The following is a 23,013-nucleotide window of genomic DNA, read 5'->3' as shown; positions in this document are numbered from 1 at the left end:
TGGGGGTTGGAGGGTGGGATGCGGTGTCCATGTCCCTGGCCAGTTCCCCCCACTCTGCTCCCACCCCAGTAAGTGAACCTGGAGACGATCAGATCCTCCCCTACGCATTGGCCCTGCTGTACACATTGTGTGGCCTCCCATGCCTGCCTGGGCCCCATGTCCTTCTCCCCCGCACCCTCCTCGTGGGACGAGGCCTGGCTTTCATTCTTCTCCTCCAGCACGTTACTCCTCTGCTACGTGATATTGTGGATGACGCAGCAGGCTGCCACGATGCGGACCCCTTCAGAGCGATCCAGGCACCTGAACCGCATCTTTTGGAGGCCAAAGCACCGGCGCTTGGGTGGCACAGTGGTTAGCACTGTTGCTTCACAGCTCTAGGGTCCCACATTCGATTCCCGGCTTGGGTCACTGTCTGTGTGGAGTCTGCTCGTCCTCCCCGTGTGTGTGTGGGTTTCCTCCGGGTGCTCCGGTTTCCTCCTACAGTACAAAGATGTGCAGGCTCGGTGGATTAGCCATGCTAAATTGCCCTTAGTGTCCAATAAAAGGTTAGGTGGGGTTACTGGGTTACGGGGATAGGGTGGATGCGTGCGCTTAGGTCGGGTGCTCTTTCCAGGAGCTGGTGCAGACTCGACGGGCCGAATGGCCTCCTTCTGCACTGTAACCTCTATGATTCGATGATCACGCTCCTGACTGCCGCATGGGCGTCGTTGTAGTGGGTCTCCGCGTCAATCTGTGCCGTCCGGATAGGTGTCATCAGGCAAGACCGCAGTGGATAAGCTGGGGGGGGTTGGGGGGGTCGCCTCGAACATGTCAGGAATTGTCACGTGTTCCAGGATGAAGATGTTGTGCACACTGTCCGGACATCGGGCGCAAATCTGCATGATGTGCAGCTGATTGTCACATCTGCAGCTCTGCTGCTGCAGCATCCTCCTCCTCGATCAACTCCAGCTCGTACAGCCTCAGGGCATCTCCCAGGGCTGGAGCAACGAGCAGGAAGGCCACCACTGCTGACTGAATTCCAAAATCCATTGTCTGCAGAAAGACCGACATGTTAGCATGGTGCATACACCCATGCCCAACTAGGTCCACTGGGTACATGGTAGCCCCACCTGCCCCCGCATGTCCACCCCCGTCCCAAAATCTCCACACCCCTGGCCCCGCCATTGCCTGGCACCGGAGGGGCCTCTGGCCCTGGTGCCTGTCACTGCTGCCAGGCACACAGTCGGCTGCCACTACCCTTGCTAGCGGTATGCTTTGTGGCTCCCGTCCGGTGCCCCATAGGGTCTACTGTGGGCTTTGCCCTTGAGTGGGCCGTGGGATGCGCTGCTGGTGGGTAGCTGCCAGGTCGGGGAGGGTGGTGTGGTGGAAGGTAGGGTGCGGGGATGGGGGCTTCCATACGGTCAGTGTCACACTGCAAAACCATGGACCAAGGTGGCTGGTAAGTGGGGTGCTCAGCAAAATGGTTGCCTTACAGGCCGTGGAATTGGGGTCTGCCCCGCCCCCCACAGCCCATCCTCTGGTCACCTTTCCCTCCCTCCCTGCCCCCCCCCCCCCCCCGGGCCCCCTGGCAGGACCTTTCCAATCACAGCCAGCCTGGCCAGTAGCCTGCTCGGGAGCCCACAGCCGTGCCTCTCTGTGTCCTACCTCCTCTCTCTCCCTCATCAACCACGATGCTGGGATTCAAGAGGTGGGGCATGCTGCCATTATCGTTGGCGGGGAGGGTACAGTCCGTCAAAATGACGGTGCTTCCGAGGTTCTTGTTCCTCTTTCAGTGCCTGCCCATCTTTATCCCCAGGGCCTTCTTTAGGAGAGTGACTAGCAGTATTTTGAGCTTTGTGTGGGCACATGGGACTCCGAGAGTGAACAGGGTGTTCCTGGAGCGAGGGAGGGATAGAGGCAGGCTGGCGCTGCCCAATCTTCTGGGGTACTATTGGGCAGCCAATGTGTCAATGGTGCGTAAATGGGTGATGGAGGGGGGAGGGGCGGCGTGGAAAAGAATGGAGATGGCGTCATGTAGAGGTACGAGCCTGGGTGCCATGGTAACGGCACCGTTGCCGCTCTCCCCTAAGAGGTTTACCACGAGCCCGGTGGTGGTGGCGACCCTAAGAATCTGGGGACAGTGGAGATGCCATCGGGGGGAAACAGGGGGCTCGATGGAGGCTCCACTGGGTGGCAACCATCGGTTCATCCCGGGGAACAAGGATGGGGGATTTAGGGGGTGGCAAAGGGCGGGCATCAGCAAATTGAGGGACCTGTTTATTGGCGGGAGGTTTGCAGGCCTGGGGGAACTGGAAGATAAATTTGGGCTTCCCCAAGGGAACATGTTCAGATACTTGCAGGTAAAGGCGTTTGCTAGGCGACAGGTAGAGGGATTCCCTCTGCTGCCGTTGCGGGGGACGATGGACAGAGTGCTTTCGGGGGTGTGGGTCGGAGAGGGGAAGGTGTCTGACATCTATAAGGTAATGCAGGAGGTGGAGGAGTCGTCAGTGGAGGAGCTGAAGGCTAAATGGGAGGAGGAACTTGGGGAGCAGATAGAGGACGGGCCCACATGTCCGGGACTAGGATGAGTAGGTTCTTTGGGGGCGAGGACAGGTGCACCAGATGTTCGGGGAGTCCAGCGAACCACGCCCATATGTTCTGGGCATGCCCATATGTTCCTTATTGTAGTGTCTATTCTGTAACTTTATATGGTGTTAATTTGCATTGTTGTTAAAATGCTGTGTTGTTCATGGAGGTGGGGCGAATGTTTATGATTGTTAATATTATTGTTATTTTTGGTATTTTACTATGGTGCGTTATTGTTGTATAAATTCTAAATTTTTCAATAAAAATTATTTCAAAAAAAAAACCACGATGCTGGTTTCACGATTTTTAAAAGGACAAGTAAACCACACCATCGGGAACTCGGCCCACTGGAGGAGAATGTGGCCCTCGGAGAATACCAGGTTAGGCCCACTAATGATATGCAAACACTGTTTACTGTACATGCGTTCCGGACCGCATTGACTCCGCTCTAAAGGTGATGGACAACTGTGTCAAATCAGCGCCTGCCACGATTTCGGCAACCAAACTGATTCTCCGCCCAATCGCGTTTCCCGCTTTTGACGCACAATCCCGTCCAATGTTCTCGTGCCTGAGCTGAATTGCACCAGTCTTACGATTTCCTTACAGTCGTAAAGCGGGATGCAATTTATGCGTGGAATACAAGGAATTTCCAGGAAATTCCACTATCGGGCCACCATCTTGAGCGGACGACCTGATAGCAAGATCCCGCGGCCCGCAGAACACCCCCCTCACCTCAAATCAGCCCCGAACCCCCCACCCCCACATATCAGCCCCGCACCCTCTGTAATACAGGGACACTGCCCACAGGGACCCCTGTAATAGGGGGATTCCCCCCCCACAGGAGCCCCTGTCATAAGGGAACCCCGACAGGGACCCCTGTAATAGGGGGACCCCTCACAGGGACCCCTGTAATAGGGGGAGCCCCCTACAGGGATACACCGCCTCAAGGAACCCCTCAACATATCCCCACCCCCACCTCCAGATCCCCCCCACACAGACATTTCCTCCCACCCCCCCTTCCCCCCCTCTCTCTCCCCCTCCCCAAGAGAAGGGACCCCTTTATGGAAGCTACAAAGCAGCGAAGACGGGCAGTGGGAAGCTTTATTGCTGTAATACTTACCATGCAACTCCATGTATCCATTCATCAAAGGAGAGTAGCTGTGCCTGTGTCCGGTTCCCACAGATCCACTATCTGCAAGCCATTCATAGCTTTTAAGTAGCGGTCTGTGATTGACAGCTGGTAAAAAAACATATCCCTCCACGCGTCAGTGGCCTCAGTGGTGAAACCCCAATGTTTGTAAACATCGATCACGTCAAAGAGAGGCAAGTGCAATTAATTCACACGCTTGTGTGATTAGAATTAATTCAGTGCCATGGGGATCGGAGAATCACAGAAGGCTGGAGCATAGGCCCGGGCCTGTTATATAGATGCAAATAGGATATTAAGACCCATTTGTATTTAGTTACAACACCCTTCCGGCGCACATCTTCGACCTTGTTCATGCCACCAGTGGGGGGGGGGGGGGTCATAGCATAGTGTGAGCCCGGCACCGAACCTGATTTACCCCCAATTCTCTGTCTCATCGGGAACTCATTCCGGGTGTCCCAGGGGTGTAAAATCCCACCCTTATCTTTATTCACTATGTTATGCCCTTTAAAAATTTTCTAAGTTTTAATACTGGTTCTCAGTATTGGATCAGTCGCAGGCAGGCACTGTTCTAAGTTGATTAAAGCCACGGTTTACTTCTACTCTTGTCTCGAGTGAATTGATGGTCGCATCAATTTAATGTGCCTGCCTGCAACTGATCCAATACTGAGAAGCGCCTACAGGTCGACTGCTCTTTATAGCTCCCTTCAAGGGGAGGAGCCATGGGCGGAGTCCATACATGCCCCAACATGTTCCCCTGTGGATAATGCCACACAATGGTCCATAGGAGAAGCCCACAAGGGCAACAGCATAGCACAGATACAAATACAAGGGCAACAGCACAGATACAAATACAATGGTGGATTATTGGCATAATACATTCACCACACTCTCCAAAGTAAGTTTATCCTTCCGAAGATAATGGGCCAAGAACCGTGCACAATACTTCAGCTTCTGTCGCACCAGGACTCTATATAACTGAAGCAAGACATTTTTACTCATGTTGGGCAGCACGGTAGCACAGTGGTTAGCACAATTGCTTCACACCTCCAGGGTCCCAGGTTCGATTCAAGGCCTGGGTCACTGTCTCTGCGGAGTCTGCACGTTCTCCCTGTGTCTGCGTGGATTTCCTCTGGGTGCTCCGGTTTCCTCCCACAGGCCAACGATGTGCGGGTTCAGTGGATTGGCCATGATAAATTGCCTTTAGTGTCCAAAACGGTTAAGTGGGGTTACTGGGTTACAGGGATAGGGTGGAGGCGTGGGCTTGAGTAGGGTGCTCTTTGCAAGGGTCAGTGCAGACTCAATGGGCCGAATGGCCTCATTCTGCACTGTAAATTCTATGATGATACTCAAATCTCCTCGCAATGAAGGACAACATACGATTTCTCTTCCTGATTGCTTGCTGCACCTGCATGTCATCTTTTAATCTACATCTTTATATCACTGACCATGAATGGATTATGTTCAATGTCATATTGATGCCAGGCTGTGATGTTAGTGAAGGTGGTAAACTACTCAGTACTGATCAGACATACCTAATTAATTCTACATCACAATCATCAGTGGATTTTGTTTTGAGCTTTCAGTAAAACCATATGGGATATTTCAATGGGGTAACTAAAATTCAATGAATGTTTCAACTTGGGTTCACATGCTACTTTCTATTATCAGTGTAATATGCTGCATACCTTGTTAAGGACTGCAGTTTGCAAATATAAATTTGTTTTCTCTTCGATGATTTCGATTTCATCCTCCAGCTGCGATGGTTTTACTATCTCAAGCGCTGGTGATTTTAATGAATTATGTTCCAGTTGTTGTATTGAGCTCGCTGTTGATGTGTTTGCTGTTTCAGATTTTCCAAACTCATTGAGCTGTTCAGACATTCTCTTGCGTTTCTTGATAGAACTGCGTTCTTTGAATTCTAGCATCTTTTCCTGGTCAATTTGGAATAACTTCTCAGGCATCTCATCAGGGTACAGACTTGGGACTATGGGAATGGGAAGATGTTGTGAAGGATCGAGCTTGGTTTGTATTGACCTCAATTCCTCGGTCAAGCTGGTGATTTGCTCAATGATATCAATCTTTGCGTCACGAAGATTAACTATCTTACTGCTCATTTCAACTTTGAATTCATGAATCTATAAAAGATGGTTTTTTAAAAATCTCATTAAGTTGGATGGACGTAAATAGAATACCCTGATCATTGACATTTTATGTATTATATAACTATCCAACCATAGGCTGATGTCAGAAACTCGCTTGCAACATTAATTAACAAACCTGTCCATTGCAAGTGACAGGTTACAGGTATGCATTCTCCTGTCTGCTTTCAGAAATGTGCCAAATGGTGGAATTAACTGCAGTTGATGAAATTTAAGGGACACACACAATTCAGAGATATAAAACATTTAAATATCATACTTACAGGCTGAATATTATATAAATAGCTCTGGATATATCTCTCAATACGCTGTACAATGTGTTATATAAATGGCTTTGTTCACATCTCTCATTACATTGTTTTAGTGTACTGACCCTCTGGGCCACTTCAGTCATAGCACAACACTGCAACACTGTGTGGCATCTATAGAATCCCTACAGTACAGAAGGAGGTCATTTGGTCTATCAAATCTACACCAACCCTACTTAGGCCCCACCCCGCCCTATCTCTGCAACCCCGTCTAACCTGCACATCTTTGGACTGTGGAGCACCTGGAGGAAACCCACGTAGACATGGAGAGAAAATGAAAACTCCAGTCACCCGAGGCTGGAATTGAACTCGAGTCCCTGGCACTTTGAAGCAGCACTGCTAACCACTGTGCCACCCTCAAGGTAATACATATTTTCCAATGGAATTTCTCAACTGTCGTAGAGAGTGATATGTGGTAAATACAGGTAGCATGGTAGCACAGTGGGTAGCACTGTTGCTTCACAGTTCTAGGTTCCCAGGTCCGATTCCCGCTTGGGTCACTGTCTGTGCTGAGTCTGCACATCCTCCCTGTGTCTGCATGGGTTTCCTCCGGGTGCTCCGGTTTCCTCCCACAAGTCCCATGCTGTTAGGTAATTTGGACATTCTGATTCTCCCTCAGTGTACCCGAACAGGCGTCGGAATGTGGTGACTAGGGGCTTTTCACAGTAACTTAATTGGAGTGTTAATGTCCTATTTGCGATAATAAATATTATTGTTATTAAAGATTATTATTAAATATAAAATTACTGCAGTCCTTTAAAAACAAACTCAATAAGAATAGGGCCACGTAGATACGTTTATCTGTTTATTAACACAGTGGATCACCATGTAGAGACTAGTCAAGCCAAATGACCCATGGTCCATGCTGTAACTGTTACGTGTGTCTCTGCATCCAAAACTCCCTTGACCTCCTGCAACCCAGTGTGCATGCATAACTGATTAGTTCATTAAACCAGGATGTTCAGGCAATTTTTATTGCGCTGGACAGATGTTCTACTACATACTGTTCTTACTTAGAATGACATTCACAGTAATTTATCAATCCTGTGCTCCTCAAAAGCAGCAGGGGAGTCACAGATTTGGGACTTCAACCTATGTAGAAGTGGTGAACATACCTGATCTACAGCAAATCCCATCTGATACATACCAGCTCCTCGAGGCGAATAAGTTGATTCCTTTTCTTCTCTGCGTTAATACGCAGATGTTCTGGTACAGTATAGTCAGCAGCGGTCTTTAACTTGAAATCTCCCATATTCTCCTGAGCTTCTTTAATCGCCGCTACATCATTTGGATCTTCGTAGTTATCATCGGGTCTGCTTGAGTAACTGCAGAGGAAAGAACAGTAATGTAAGAAATCCTGTGGTGCTTCTGTTGTAGACATGATGCTCAGGCTTCTCATCCACCGCCATAAGAAACATAGCAACAGCAATGGCCCATTTAGGTCCATTTATCAGCATTCAACATTATCATGACTGATCTGTACTTCAACTCTATTTTATACATTATGTTTTTTTTATTCTTTCACAGAATGTGGGTGTCGCTGGTTAGGCCAGCATTTGTTACCCATCCTTAATTACCCTTGAAAAGGTGGTGGTAAGTTGCCTTATTGAACCGCTCATCCATGAGGTGTAGGTACACTTAGGGTGCTGTCAGGGAGGGAGATTATAGAATTTTGAGCCAGCGACAGGAAAGGAACGACAATATATTTCCAAGTCAGGATGGTGAGTGGCTTGGAGAGGAACCTGCAGGTGGTAGTTTTTGCAATGTATCTACTGCCCTTGTCCTTCTAGATGGTGGCGATCACAAGCTTGGAAGATGCTGTCAAAGGAAATGTGCCATCTTCAATATCGCTGATTAACAAAAATCTATCAAAAGGACCAAATTGGATGAAATATCTAAAGTCTCAGACAAGCAAGGATTTGGATGTCGTGTATATCCCTTCCATAATAAGCACTGCAAGGAAAATGGATCAGATTTTCAGTGATCCCTATCTATAGTCATTGCCTCATTGCTGCTTTTGGTACCAAATTGGTTGCTGTGTTTCTCTACCTTATGACATTGACCACACTTCACTAACAACTGATTGGCTGCAAGACACAAAGGGCTGTGCTATGAATGTGAAAGTTCCTATAGAAACACCATTATTTTTATTTTTCAACGTGCAACAATTTGCATTTATTTAGAGTAGTAACATCTCAAAATGCAGCACAGGAGTGTTACCAGGCAAGGATTGACACTGAGCCAAAGGAGACAATATGATAAGCTTGTTCAAGGAAGTAAATTTTCAACAGCTTTGTGGAAAGGAGAAAGGTGAATGGGAAGGGGGGAGCCTGGATAGCTGAAGGCAAGGCCAGCAATGAAAAAGGAAGTTAGAAATGTATACAATTAGAGTAGGAAGAACTCAGATTTCATGGGGGATTGTAGGGCTGGAGGAAGATAGAAATATGGAAGGACGTCAGAGATGTGGATTTTAAATTATGGTGTTAGTGAGCCTGGAGCCAATGTAGACTGACAAGCAGAGGGGCAATAATGTGATATGGGCAGCAGAGTTTTGGAATTGCTCAAGGTTGCGTAAGATGGAAGATGGACACATGAAAATTAGTTTCAGGAGGCATGACTTGACTGGAACCGCTTGCCTGATGCCAGACAAATATGATTGGTTTTGACACAGAGATGCACCTCATTTAGTGGCACAGTGGCTAACTAGCATTGCTGCCTCACAGAACCCAGGACCAGGGTTCAATTCCGGCATTGAGTCACTGTCTGTGTGGAGTCTTCACGTTCTCCCCATGACTGCATGGGTTTCCTCTGGGTGCGCCAGTTTCCTTCCACTTAGTGTTCAGGGATGAGCAGGTTGGGTGGAGTTACCGGGATGGAGTGGGCGAGTGGACTGAGGTAGGATGCTCTTAACAGAGGGTCAGTGCAAACTTGAGCCAAATAGCCTTTTTCTGCATTGTAGGGATTATATGATCTACAATTGTTGCAAAGTCCAAACATGGTGATGTGCTCAACGGGAGCTGTTGATAGTATCATGGGAGTGTCCCTTTAAGAAATGTTTCTTGTCTTAGCACATGGCTTCAGTGATGTCATTGTGTAGGTGGAGCTGAGCTGTGGCTGTGAGGGTTTTACTTTTACTTTCAGTTTTGACTGCTGTGGACTACAGACAGAGAAAATAAGTGTTTTGCCTGTCTCACTCTATTTTCATTTTAAAGAGTTGTTCCAGAAAGAAAAACATTGATTAGAGCTACCTGCTTTGGTAAGTTAACATATATTTTCCGGACTCTGCTGGTGGGATGGGGTCAGAATCTCAGGGAAAGCCAATCTTATTTCAGTGAGAATGCGGAGTACTGGGCCACACCCTTGAAAAGGGGTTTCTGGGATTTTGTTTTTTGAATTTGAACAGTTAAATGGGAATTCATTAAGTGTTCTACATAGATTATTGTAGCTGTGGGGTGTCTTTATGTTTGTAATTGATAAAAATTCTTGCTGTGCGTTTATATGTGTATGTTAACTAAATTTTTAGAATAAAGCTTGTTTTTGATTAAAGTGCCCAGGAAGACTCTTGAATCACACCTGAAGGTTGCAGGTCAGGTGGACTTCATAATATACTTTGGATTTTCTAAGCCCTGTCCCATAACAACAGCAACAACAGGCAGCCAATGGACATCAGGGACTGGATTCTCTGACCCCCACCTCTGGGTCGGAGAATCACCGGAGGCCGGCGTGAATCCCGTCCCCGCCGACTGCCAAATTCTCCGGCACCGGATATTTGGTGGGGGCGGGAATCGTGCCATGCCTGTCGGCGGGCCTCCCCCCGGCGATTCTCCGGCCCGAAGTCCCGCTGCTGTTATGCCGGTCTCACCGGCAACAAGGTATTTACCGGCGTAACCAGGCGGCGCGGGTGGGCTCTGGGGTCCTGGGGGGGGGGGGGGCGCGGGGCGATCTGGCCCAGGGGGGTGCCCCCACGGTGGCCTAGCCCGCGATCAGGGCCCACCGATCTGCGGGCGGGCCTGTGCCGTGGGGGCACTCTTTACCTTCCGCATCGGGCATCAGACTCCGTGAAGGCCAATGCAGAGGTGACCCCCCCCCCCCCACGCATGCATGGGGATGACGTCAGCAGCCGCTGATGCTCCCGTGCATGCGCGGACTTCCGCCAGCCGGCGGAGTCCCTTCAACCCCGGCTGGCGTGGCGCCAAAGACTTTTCCTGCCGGCCGGCGGCGCGCCAACCACTCCGACGCGGGCCTAGCCCCTAAAGGTGAGCTTGGCCCCTAAAGGTGCGGAGGATTCCACACCTTTGGGGCAGCCCGCGCCGGAGTGGTTCATGCCACTCCATCCCACCGGGACCCCCGCCCCGCCGGGTAGGGGAGAATCCAGCCCCAGGTGAGAGAATCGAGGCCCTATCATCACTGTGTGTAGTTATATCAAAAATTTAATTGGGAGAATTTCCTTCTTTTTCCACCTCTTACGAACATGTTTCTAAAAGGAAAATACAACATAAATAGTGGCAAGAGGTAAGCCTATCTACACGATATTTCTGCAAAGGCCTGAACCAGCTGCTAGACTGGCACTGGGGTAGGAAGGCTCACCGCCATTATCCAGCAGTAAAATTCCTGGCACTGGGTGCTCGTCTTTGACAGGCCAATTGTGAGGGGAAAGGAGGAAATGGGAAATTTCAGGGTACCTCAACATTGCAATGGTTTTCCTGTCACTACAACTTCAAGGAGCAGGTCAGGAACCTTAAAGCGTTTGGGGACACCATATCAACTAGGGATAATCCAATGCACAGAATTCAAAACATTCTCAGGCTCATTAATTGTTGAATGTCACTCTCAAACAAGCCAGAGGAGAGACCAAATATTTGGGGCCAGTTGTAGGCATCCATTTAAAGAGAGGTGGCCACATCCCATGATGAATGTAGCAATTTCAAATGTATTGTATTGTAGGTATTTGGTGCAGTAAGAGTAAGACTTTGGGTTGGTATGTTTATGACTGCTGCAGTCACGTTTGAAAATAATTCCTCGTTTGAAAGACAACATAGGTTTTAGGAGCCGAGGGTGCAATTAAGCCATCATAAAAAAGCTTTGGCTAATGTAGCTTTGTTTGGATTGAGAAGGATTCCCTGTGGAGTTGATTCGATTTCAGCTTGGTAACATGATGCCATTACTGGGTGGAGCTAAGGTTATCAGGCATTTTGCAGAGAAAAGTTCAGTGCGAGTTAGATGAAGCTGTGAACAGAAGTCAAGGAGTTTGTTTTGCAGTTTAGTTAAAAGATATGTCTGGACAGTCAGCAGTGTGGTTGGAAAGATGAACAAAACATTGGAAACAGCTTCTGAAGAAATACAGCCAAAGTTTCTGAACAGGAACTAAATCATTTCTTTAAAGCGATGTCAAAATATATATTTTTTTTACAGTAGAGAATTCAGACATCTCTGAAAAGTAGATGTTCCTGAGTGCTAAAGGTATTTTAACCGTGGATTGAGAGCTGAGATGGTTTTTCTTGTTAATTGAATGGGAATAAAGATAGCAGTTAAGGGTATTGTATTGATTGTATTGTGTAGCATTGTTCATGGGGTAATTGCAAGCTAATTTCTCATGCGATGTTAAAGATATTTTAACATTGTGTTAGTCATAAAGTTTGTTTCAATATATCATATCCCTATTTTCACTCCTGAAGCATGGCATACTTTCCTCTCAATCTTCCAAAATTTAAATAAAATATTGGGGTTTCTGTCCAGTATTCTAGCCACTGTTGGGGTCTGGTCTGGGGTTGTAGTAATCCATAGCTCCTCGCTCTGCTTAATCACAGAATCATTGAATTCCTACAGTGCAGGAGGCCATTTGGCCCATCAAATCTACACTGATTCTCCGAAAGAGCAACCAACCCACTCCCCTGTCCTATCTCCATTGATCACTAAGAATAATTTAGCATGGCCAATCCACCTAACCTGCACATCTTTGGGCTGTGGAAGGAAACAGGAGCACCCGGAGGAAACCCACGCAGACACGAGAAGTGCAAACTCCACACAGTCACCCAAGGCCGGAATTGAACCCTGGTATCTGGTGCTGTGAGGCAACAATGCTAACCATTGCGCCACCGTGCTGTCAAGAAAAACCTCCAGTCATCTCACCAGAGCAGCTGTGGTATCTTGTTGGGCCAAATGGTTCACAATTTTCCCTCAGTGACCTGTGAAGCGGCGATATTCAGGGTGCCCTGCAAAGCATGGAACACCTCTTCCTTCTCTTCCCACATTGTGCCATTCTCTCACAGCTCCACAGAATAGCCGCACTGCAACTCTCACCTGGGCAGTTGTTTGCTCCATGTTTCAGTTCGCAGTCCCATAGTCAGCTGCATGGGATTACATATCATGGAAAACAGTAGATATTCATAGTTTCTCATGAAGTAGAAACTGGTCCCTTAACCTATTGCAGCCCCCCTGCCCCCAACAACTGCATGCACCAGTGGGAGTGCAGGTAGAGAGCTGAGGACTGGCAGAGAGTTGGGGGGTTAGCAGAAGAAAGACAGGTGCCAGCTGTAGGTTGGTCTGCCTTCTACCCCAACACGTAGAATTTGTCATCATTGCAACTCATGCTGAACTTCAGTGCAACAGTGACTGACCTATACACTGCAATAGTACTTTTGAAGTACGGCATGGTGGCACAGTGGCTAGGACCTGCTGCTTCAAAGCGCCAGGGACCCAGGTTCAATTCCGACCTTGGTCACTGTTTGTGTGGAGTTTGCACTTTCTCCCCGTGTCTGTGTGGATTTCCTCCGGGTGCTCCACAGTCCAAAAATATGCAGATTAGGTGGAGTGGCTATCCTAATATTGCCTGAAAGGTTAGGTGGGGTTAAAGGGATATGGACACAGGTTGGGCCTAGGTAGGGTGCTCTATCAGAGCAAGGGCTGGTGCAAGCTTGATGGGTCAACTGGCCTCCTTCTGCAGTGTAAGAATTCTATGACTCTATGAATGCACCTGGGAAGGCCACACAGTCTGTATTTACCTGGACTTGGGAGCAGAGCTGGTCAAGCGAAGGGCCGGGTTCAATAAGGCCAAGGCAACCCTATTCAGAAACAAGCTGTGGGTCACGTATGGGGAAAGGAGTATTGCTTCGATCCGCTGGAGGAGGCGAGTAACTTTTTAAAGCACCATGATGTGAGGACTTTGAAAGACTTTGGATTTTGGGTGGGTTCACCTGCAAAATGAATTAGAGGAATTTTACTCAGGGGGGTGAGAGCTGGTATGATTTTGCATGCGTTTGTTATATTTGTTCCTGTTAGCATTCCCTATTCTGTATCATTAATTATATAGGAGAATTTTATAGCATTTTCCTCCCCTAGTTCAGGGGTGTTGATGATGGGGATATTAAAATGTGTGGGGTGTGATGGAGAGCGCGGGGAGGGAGGAAGGGAGGGTGGGGATGAAGTAGCTTAGTGCAATGCAGGGACAAGATCAGGCAGAGGCGCAAAAAGGGGGTTTTGATCCAAAGGAAGTATATCCTTTGTCTCCCCCACCCTGGTAGCAGGTCTGCTAGTATGGAACTAGAACGGAAACAAAGTGGGGGAGAATTGTGGGGGGTGGGGGGGGGGGGGGGGGGGGAGGGAATGGAGGTTGTTTTTTCTGATTTCTGTTCTTGACTTGGTTTGGATAGTGGACCTGGTGGGTGGTGCTTTGTTTGATTGGGGAGGGGGGGGAAGTTGCTGACATCGAAGGTGTCTTTTTGGAGGAGGTGGTTGGAGGGAGATGGTGGTGTCCATCTTGAGGGGACCGAGGTGGTGGACAAGACGGGGTCTCGGGGAGTCCATTGAAACTTGGATATGGCTGATTGGAGTGGGAGGGGGGCTTGATTGGTCTCATGGAATGTTAGGGGACTGAATAGGCCGATCAAGAGGTCCGGTGTTTTCACTAATTTAAAGAGTTTGAAGGCAGATATGTTTTTTATGCAGGAGACGCACCTGAGGATTAAAGACCATACGAAGTTGAGGAAAGTGTTTCATTCAAGGTTGGATATGAAGGTTAGTGGACTGCGGTGTTAATTAATAAGAGGGTGGCATTATCGACGAATGGCATAGCGGGGAACATAGGGTTGGATATGTTATGGTGTGTAGGAGATTAGAGGAAGCGCCATGATGCTGGTGTAGGATTGTGGATCATGGACAAAGTGGATTTCATAAAGAGGATGTTGGCAAAGGTTCCGGGCTTAGACATGCATCAGTTGATTATAGGGGTGGATTTGAATACTGTTCTTGATCCTAGGCTGGATGAGTCGTGCCCCAAGTCCTTGAAGGTGTCGGCGATGGAAAGGGAGTTATTGGGCTTTATGAGCAAATGGTTGGGATGGGGGGGGGGGGGGGGGGGGGGGGAGGAAGAGGGGTGTGGTGTACCTGTGGCTGTTTGGGCAACCCAGGGCAAAGGAATTTTTGTTCTTCTCGCAAGTGCATCGGGTGTTTTCCCGAATTGACTTTTTTGTTATGGTCAGGATGTTGTTGGCAGGGGTGGTTGGGTTGTAGTACTTGACAATTGTGGTGTCGGACCATGTACTGCATTTCATGGATTTATGTGTCGAAGGACGGTGTCATGATATGCAGACATACACATTAGGAGATACAGACAGGCAGATAATGAACACAGAGAACAGGACATAACCAATCAGCCGGCAGAACACCGGGGGGGGGGGGTTTCCCACTATAAAAGGCACGAGGCACTCACACTCCGCCTCTTTCCACTGGGGACATCTACAGAGTGAGTCAGGTGTATATATCACGTAACACCTACATCACGTGGCTAAGAGCTACTCTGGTTCAGTCGGACAGAGTAATCACACTTTGGTTAACAGAGAGTCGAACTCACAGAGAACTGAGCTAACTGTGTGACAGGTTCAATAAATCAAATTGAACTAACTTCAAGGCCTGGAGTATATTTCAGTTATAGCTGCATCCAGTTGCAGTCCGTGTTATCTCAATGTGCTTAACTGAGTTTCCAGCAGCCACAGTGGAGGTTGGATGTGGGGTTGTTGGTCGATAAGGGGGCATGTGAGAAGATAACGGGGGCTATACGTACCTATGTGGAGCTTAATAAAAGTGAGGAGGTTTCTGTCTCCAAGCTGTGGGAGGCGTTGAAGGCGATAATTTAGGGGAAGCTCATTTCGATCAAGGCACATAGAGATAAGGTGGAGCTATATGGAAAGGCAGAGGTTGGTGGAAGCCATTTTAGTTGTAGATCAGAGGAACTCGGCAGCCTCTGAGGAGAAGTTCTTGAAGGAGAGGAATAAGCTCTCAATGGAGTTTGAGATTTTTTCTATGGGGAAGGCGGTGGGACAGTTGCACCGTTTAAGGGCGGTGTTTTACGAGCTACCCTTCATATGTGATAAATTATACTCGTCACTCACAGCTACCTCTATTCTCCTTAACCTTTCCTAGATGTTTCACTGCAAACGTGAAGATCATACTCCACATGTAGGAAATCTTCAAATGCAAATTTAATCTCACATTCCCTGTCATTCGATAGTCCAGAGACACTCGACAAGGGCATTGCAAAATTAATCAGGAAGTGAGCACGAAGTACAGATGGGCTGGAAGAGCTGGGGAGACAGCTTAGATGATGCAGGTGACCAAATGTCATTTTTTTTCTTTCATTGGATGCAATCATAGGTGGAAAAGCTGCCCTTGAAAACATGGGAGTGAGCTGTGTTCTTGAAAAATAGAGAGAACAGCTGAGTCAACTGGATTGCTGTCAGTCTGGAGTCAGATAGGGGACAGACCTTTTCAGGGTACCATATTTATTTCCCTAAAGAACATTAGTGAACCAGATAGATTTTTACAATTTAATTTTGATTCCAGTTCCATTGAGCTAATTGAATTTAAATTCGCAGCTGCTATGATGAAATTTGAATTGATAATCATTGAATTGTTAGTCAGGGGAAAGAAAACTAACAGGCAGACAGTGCAGGGATCCCTCGTGGCCGTTCCCTTCGAAACAAGTATACCGTTTTGGATGCTGTTGGGGGGAATGACCTACCGGGGGAAGGCCCTTGCGGCCAGGTCTCTGGCTCTGGGGCTCAGAAGGTAAGGGGGGAGAATAGAAAAGAAATAGTAATAGGAGATTCAATGGTTAGGGGAATAGATAGGAGATTCTGTGGTCGCGAGCGAGACTCCCGGATGGTATGTTGCCTCCCGGGTTCCAGGGCCAGGGATATCTCGGATCCTGTCTTCAGGATCCTGAAGGGGGAGGGCGAGCAGCCAGAAGTCGGGGTGCACATTGGTACCAACGACGCAGGTAGGAAAAGGGGAGTGGAGGTAATAAACAAGTTTAGGGAGTTAGGCTGGAAGTTAAAAGCCAGGACAGAGTTGTCATCTCTGGTTTGATAGAGCTGTGAAGAAGGCCTATGGTGTGCTAGCGTTCATTAGCAGAGGGATTGAATTTAAGAGCCGTGAGGTGATGATGCAGCTGCACAAAACCTTGGTACGGCCACATTTGGAGTACTGTGTGCAGTTCTGGAAACCTAATTTTAGGAACGATGTGGAAGCTTTGGAAAAGGTGCAAAGGAGATTTACCAGGATGTTGCCTGGAATGGAGAGTAGGTCTTACGAGGAAAGGTTGAGGGTGCTGGGGCTTTTCTCATTAGAACGGAGAAGGATGAGGGGCGACTTGATAGAGGTTTATAAGATGATCAGGAGAATAGATAGAGCAGACAGTCAGAGACTTTTTCCCCGGGTGGAACAAACCATTACAAGGGGACATAAATTTAAGGTAAATGGTGGAAGATATAGGGGGGATGTCAGAGGTAGGTTCTTTACCCAGAGAGTAATGGGGGCATGGAATGCACTGCCTGTGGAAGTAGTTGAGTCGGAAATGTTCGGGACCTTCAAGTGGCTATTGGATAAGTACATGGATTATGGTAGAATAATGGGAGTGTAGATTAATTTGTTCTTAAGGGCAGCACGATAGCATTGTGGATAGCACAATTGCTTCACAGCTCCAGGGTCCCAGGTTCGATTTCGGCTTGGGTCACTGTCTGTGTGGAGTCTGCACGTCCCCCCCTGTGTGTGCGTGGGTTTCCTCCAGGTGCTCCGGTTTCCTCCCACAGTCCAAAGATGTGCAGGTTGGGTGAATTGGCCATGATAAATTGCCCTTAGTGTCCAAAATTCTATGATCTATGATTAATCTAGGACAAATGTTCAGCACAACATCGTGGGCCGAAGGGCCTGTTCTGTGCTGAATTTCTCTATGTTCAGGCCTCTGGGCTACTGAATCTAGTTGCTTAATCATCCTGCTGCTGTACCACTCACAAAATGTCGATCCATAGAATCCCTACAGTGCAGGAGGAGGCCATTCGGTCATCAAGTCTGCTCCAACAGGGCAGCACAGTGGAGTAGTAGGTTAACACTGTGGCTTCACGGCGCCGAGGTCCCAGGTTTGATCCCGGCTCTGAGTCACTGTCCGTGTGGAGTTTACACATTCTCCCCGTGTTTGTGTGAGTTTTGCCCCCGCAACCCAAAGATGTGCAGGCTAGGTGGATTGGCCACTCTAAATTGCCCCTTAATTGGAAAAATGAATTGGGTACTCTAAAACATTTTTTAAAAGTCTGGACCAACGACTGAAAGAATACCCTACACAGGCCCATTCGCCCACCCTATCCCCATAACCACACCTGACCCCCAAAAACGTTTGAACACTAAAGGGTAATTTTATCATGGTAAGTGACCCTAACCAGTGCATTTCCAATAAATGGAGATGGACACAGGGTAATTTAAATGATATCTCCCTCCGCAATGTTTGGAAAACTCATTGCCCCAACAACAAAGCACTGATGTGTGATGGGAATGGATAACACAAAGATTAGATGAAAGCACGTTCAGAACAAAAATAATGCTGTGTACAGTCATAGGTGATCCATTAATCATTCATCACTAATCATGTAATATCAAACTAACTGCTGGACCTTTAAAAGGAGTTGACTATAATCAATCGGGCAGCACGGTAGTATTGTGGATAGCACAATTGCTTCACAGCTCCAGGTCCCAGGTTCGATTCCGGCTTGGGTCACTGTCTGTGCGGAGTCTGCACATCCTCCCCGTGTGTGCGTGGGTTTCCTCCGGGTGGTCCGGTTTCCTCCCACAGTCCAAAGATTTGCAGGTTAGGTGGATTGGCCATGCTAAATTGCCCTTAGTGTCCAAAATTGCCCTTAGTGTTGGGTGGGGTTACTGGGTTATGGGGATAGGGTGGAGGGTGGAGGTGTTGACCTTGGGTAGGGTGCTCTTTCCAAGAGCCGGTGTAGACTCGATGGGCCGAATGGCCTCCTTCTGCACTGTAAATTTTATGAAACTATGAATTCAATCACTACCAATATCTATAGTAACTGCTGGACAAACTCAGCATGTCTGGCAGCATCTTTGGAGAGAGAATCAGATTAACGGGCATGATTTTCTAAAAAGTGGTAGCGAGTGAGAATTGCCAAAAGTTTGCCAGCGTTCGGCCTGACGAGGCTGGCAATGCAATACAACGTTAATTGGTCCACTTAATGAGTCCCCGCTGGCTTCACGCCGCTAACAAAGGCTCTCCAGCCAATTTGTCGGGACTGCGTTTGGAAGGTTGAATAACACTTAAACAGAACTTGCACAACCAAACCCACTCAATTCACAGCCATGACGCCGAGATGATCAGCCCCAAGATTTGGAGAAAAGGACCTGGGAAGGCTCCCAGATGCAGGCTAGGCCTGGAGGAATGCCCAGTTCCCCCGAGGGTCATGCAGGGTGAGCCACAGGACAGCCAGTGCTGCCTGGGACAAAGTGGCAGCGGCCGTCAGCTCAGGAAGCGTGACCAGGAGGACTGGCCTCCAGTGCCGCAAGAAGGTCAACGACCTACACCTGGCAGCACGGGTGAATTGACACCAACCTCAGAATCCCCCCGCCAGAACTTTCCGCCGCCACACAAGCATCCCCGCTCCCAACCCTCCATGCGGATACCAACCCTCCCTTCATATCCCCTCCCTTCAAACACACCCCCAAACCCTTCCTTCACCACCACCTCCACCACTGTGAACCACGTGTGTGGCTAATGATGCCCTCTCTGTATCTCCGCATGAAAAGCTCTCCCACAATCGCCAGGAGAAGGCCCAGACTGGCAGAGGGGTGCCAGACATAAGAATCCTCATGACCTTCAAGGAACGGGCCCTGGAGGTTATTGGGCTGGCTGAGGACAGAGTGGTCACCAATGTGGAGGTTGGCGCACGCAGCAGGATGAGGATCTACCGGGCCACACCCGGAGAACCTGTCAAACATGAGTTGTTATTGTCAGAAACACTGACCCATCCCTCCCACTGACCACATGTCCATTCTCCCGCAGATCCTCCAGCCGACAGTGCCAGCCCATCCGGGGTCGCCCCTCACCTGCCTCCCATGAAATCACCTCAGAAGAGAGCTCCAAAGGTGCCACAATCAACACATCACAACTGTCATCCCCACCCTCCATCAGCACAGAGACACACACCTCAGTGGGAAATGTTAGTGGTCAGGCTTCTGGGGCATGATCTGGTGAGCACCACACAGTTGACGATGTACATCATGTGGAGGCAGTAACGCCCAGCCGAAACAACAGTCAGAGGTCTGCTGGATTCCAGGACCCAGCTGGGCTCCAGCCAGATGCTATGGACAAGGCTATCTGGGAGCTGATGGATATGTTAGGGAGCAGCCGAGGCATTCAGAGGGAGATGTCAGCAAGTCCATTGTCGATTGGAGGAGTCACACAGGCTATGGGCACAGGAGATGTCACCGGCAATGTGTGGCACCGAGGTCAACACTACTAGGGTGGGTACGCACTGGACAGCATGGTGCACAATATCAGTAGCATTCGTGAAGGTATCCAAGACATGGTGCAGTTTGAGACGGCCATGGCTGAGGGCCTCGGCAAAATGTCTGACTCGCTGGGGGACGTGACCCACTACCAGGCTGACCTTGATGAAATGCTGCAGGACATGTCCTAGTCTCAGATAGGAACATACGATGCACTGCTGAGCTTGTACCAGTCGCACATGGGCATTACCGAGGCTCTGCAGAGCATGTCCCAATCATGGAGGAGCATCGGCGAGGGTGTCGATACCAGGGTGCAGACTTCGGGGAGTCGCCAGGGCTGGCAAAGCCAGATGACACAGGGGCAGCCGGGGCTCTAACCAGCTGCCCTTTGTCCCAAGGTGAACCCCAGGGCCATATGGGCACTGAGCGGGAAGAGGGGGTGCTGGGTGCCAACCCGGACCCGTCCCATGGAGTGGCAACGGTGGCCACCAGCTCCCCCAGGTTCCACCCATTTGATAAGGCTGCGTCTCACAATCAGCATATGGGACAGGGTGGCAGTATTGTGCAGGTGTTGCCAACTAGTGCCCCGGGACCTACCGACCCCAGAGCCCCCGAGGATGCCCGCCAGGGACATCGAAGGTGACGGGATGTGGTAAGCAGCTAGCTGTCTTCACATCTGATGTTTATCCCAGGGCACACCTAGATGTAGGTAGAGCAAGGAAGGCAAAGCAAGTCAAGGATCACTGAGCGGGCACTGGGGAAGGGGGAAGAGGGGGTTAGGTAGGGGGTGAAAAGGTGGTGGGGAGAGTGGGGTTACACCATCAGGAGAGTGGGGCACTGTTGGACACCTGTGAAACATTTTTTAAAAACGTCTCCACGATCAGTATGACGCCTCTGTAACTTTCATCCACAATGCAGGCTGACCGCCAAACACTTGGCCCACCTCCCCTACACCCAGAATACCATTCTTATACAGGAATACACTTGGTATGTGTGACGTGCTCACTTAACCACAATAGGCAATTCAGCAATAGCCTTCAGCTGCGTGGCCATAGGCGTCAGCAGTCAGTGGAGGTTACGGATGGTAGCTGGTACAGACGAGCAGGGACAAGAGTTTCCATCGGAATGGGTATACACAATCCAGGTTTTTTAATATGAACTTAGAGTACTCAATAATTTTTTTCCAATTAAGGGACAATTTAGCATGGCGAATCCCCCTGCTCTGCAGATCTGTTGGGTTGTGGAGGTGAAACCCACACAGACACAGGGAGAATGTGAAAACTCAAAACGGACAGTGACTCGGGATCAAATCTGGGTCCTTAGCACTGTGAGGCAGCTGTGCTAACCACTGCGCCATTGTGCCGTCCACAGTCCAAGGGTTGGCATGGTGGAGACACGCGCTAAGGAAATTCGGCATGTCCACATTGACTCTTACCAATTTTTATAGATGCACCACAGAAAGCATCCTATCTGGCTGCATCACAGCCTGGTATGGCAACTGCTTGGCCCAAGACCGTAAACACAGCTCAGTCCATCATGTGAACCTGCCTCCCATCCGTTGACTCTGTCTACACCTCCAGCTGCCTTGGGAAAACGGGCAGCATAATCAAATACCCCTCTCACCCAGGTTATTCTCTCTTCCAACTTCTTCCATTGGGCAGGAGATACAAAAGTCTGAGAACACATAACTAACAAATTCAAACGCAGTTAATTCCCCACTGTTACCAGACTACTGAGGGCAGCAGAGCGGAGCTACTGATTGGCTGTTCCGGGGAGATTTGCATACGTGCAGTGCGGTCAGCGTAATTTGAAGGTGGTTTGTGAAGGGGCTGTTGTCAAGTGACAGTTAAACATGTTTCCCTACCTACCTCCTCTAACCAAAAAAAACCAACCGTGGTTGTTGGGAAGGTAGATATATAGACTTTACAGTGCAGAAGGAGGCTATTCGGCCCATCGAGTCTGCACCGGCTCTTGGAAAGAGCATCCTACCCAAGGTCAACACCTCCACCCTATCCCCATAACCCCATAATCCAGTAACCCCACCCAACACTAAGGGCAATTTTGGACACTAAGGGCAATTTATCATGGCCAATCCACCTAACCTGCACATCTTTGGACTGTGGGAGGAAACCGGAGTACCCGGAGGAAACCCACGCACACACTGGGAGGATGTGCAGACTCCGCACAGACAGTGACCCAAGCTGGAATCGAACCTGGGACCCTGGAGCTATGAAGCGATTGTGCTATCCACAATGCTACCGTGCTGCCCCTCTTTAAAGTTTATCTCTTTAAAAACTTACCTTGAAGGGTGATATCACAGCAAAGCAGTGACCTGATTGGCTGGCAAGGAAAGTGCTCCAGTTAGCAGTTGCTGGGAGAAATTTAACTCTTCGTGTGTTGGTGAGTATTGTGATTGGTAAGTAAAATCTTTATTCCTTTCATAGAACATAGAACATAGAACGATACAGCGCAGTACAGGCCCTTCGGCCCTCAATGTTGCACCGACATGGAAAAAAAACTAAAGGCCATCTAACCTACATCATCCATTATCATCCATATGCTTATCCAATAAACTTTTAAATGCCCTCAATGTTGGCGAGTTCACTACTGTTGCAGGTAGGGCATTCCACGGCCTCACCACTCTTTGCGTAAAAAACCCACCTCTGACCTCTGTCCTATATCTATTACCCTTCAATTTAAGGCTATGTCCCCTCGTGATAGCCACCTCCATCCGCGGGAGAAGGCTCTCGCTGTCCACCCTATCTAACCCTCTGATCATTTTGTATGCCTCTATTAGGTCACCTCTTAACCTTCTTCTCTCTAACGAAAACAACCTCAAGTCCATCAGCCTTTCCTCATAAGATTTTCCCTCCATACCAGGCAACATCCTGGTAAATCTCCTCTGCACCCGTTCCAAAGCTTCTACGTCCTTCCTATAATGGGGCGACCAGAACTGTACGCAATACTCCAAATGCGGCCGTACTAGAGTTTTGTACAACTGCAACATGACCTCATGGCTCCGGAACTCAATCCCTCTACCAAT

General features: G+C 48.8%; 1 protein-coding gene across 1 annotated transcript in view; it reads right to left on the bottom strand.

Annotated features, from left to right (window-relative positions):
- LOC119969120 (cilia- and flagella-associated protein 44) overlaps positions 1–23,013 on the bottom strand; it is a 338,226-nt gene that overhangs the window by 91,587 nt on the left and 223,626 nt on the right. The window contains exons 23-24 of the mRNA XM_038802337.1: positions 7,330–7,507; positions 5,401–5,850 (exon numbers count right to left, since the gene is read on the bottom strand). Of these exons, the coding sequence (XP_038658265.1) occupies positions 5,401–5,850; positions 7,330–7,507 (628 nt within the window). The remainder of the gene's footprint in view (positions 1–5,400; positions 5,851–7,329; positions 7,508–23,013) is intronic.

This window comes from Scyliorhinus canicula, chromosome 7 (genome assembly GCF_902713615.1).
Source record: "Scyliorhinus canicula chromosome 7, sScyCan1.1, whole genome shotgun sequence".
Classification (NCBI taxonomy): Eukaryota; Metazoa; Chordata; class Chondrichthyes; order Carcharhiniformes; family Scyliorhinidae; genus Scyliorhinus; species Scyliorhinus canicula.
Note: the sequence above shows the minus strand (reverse complement) of the source record. Positions and strands in the feature narration are given on the sequence as shown.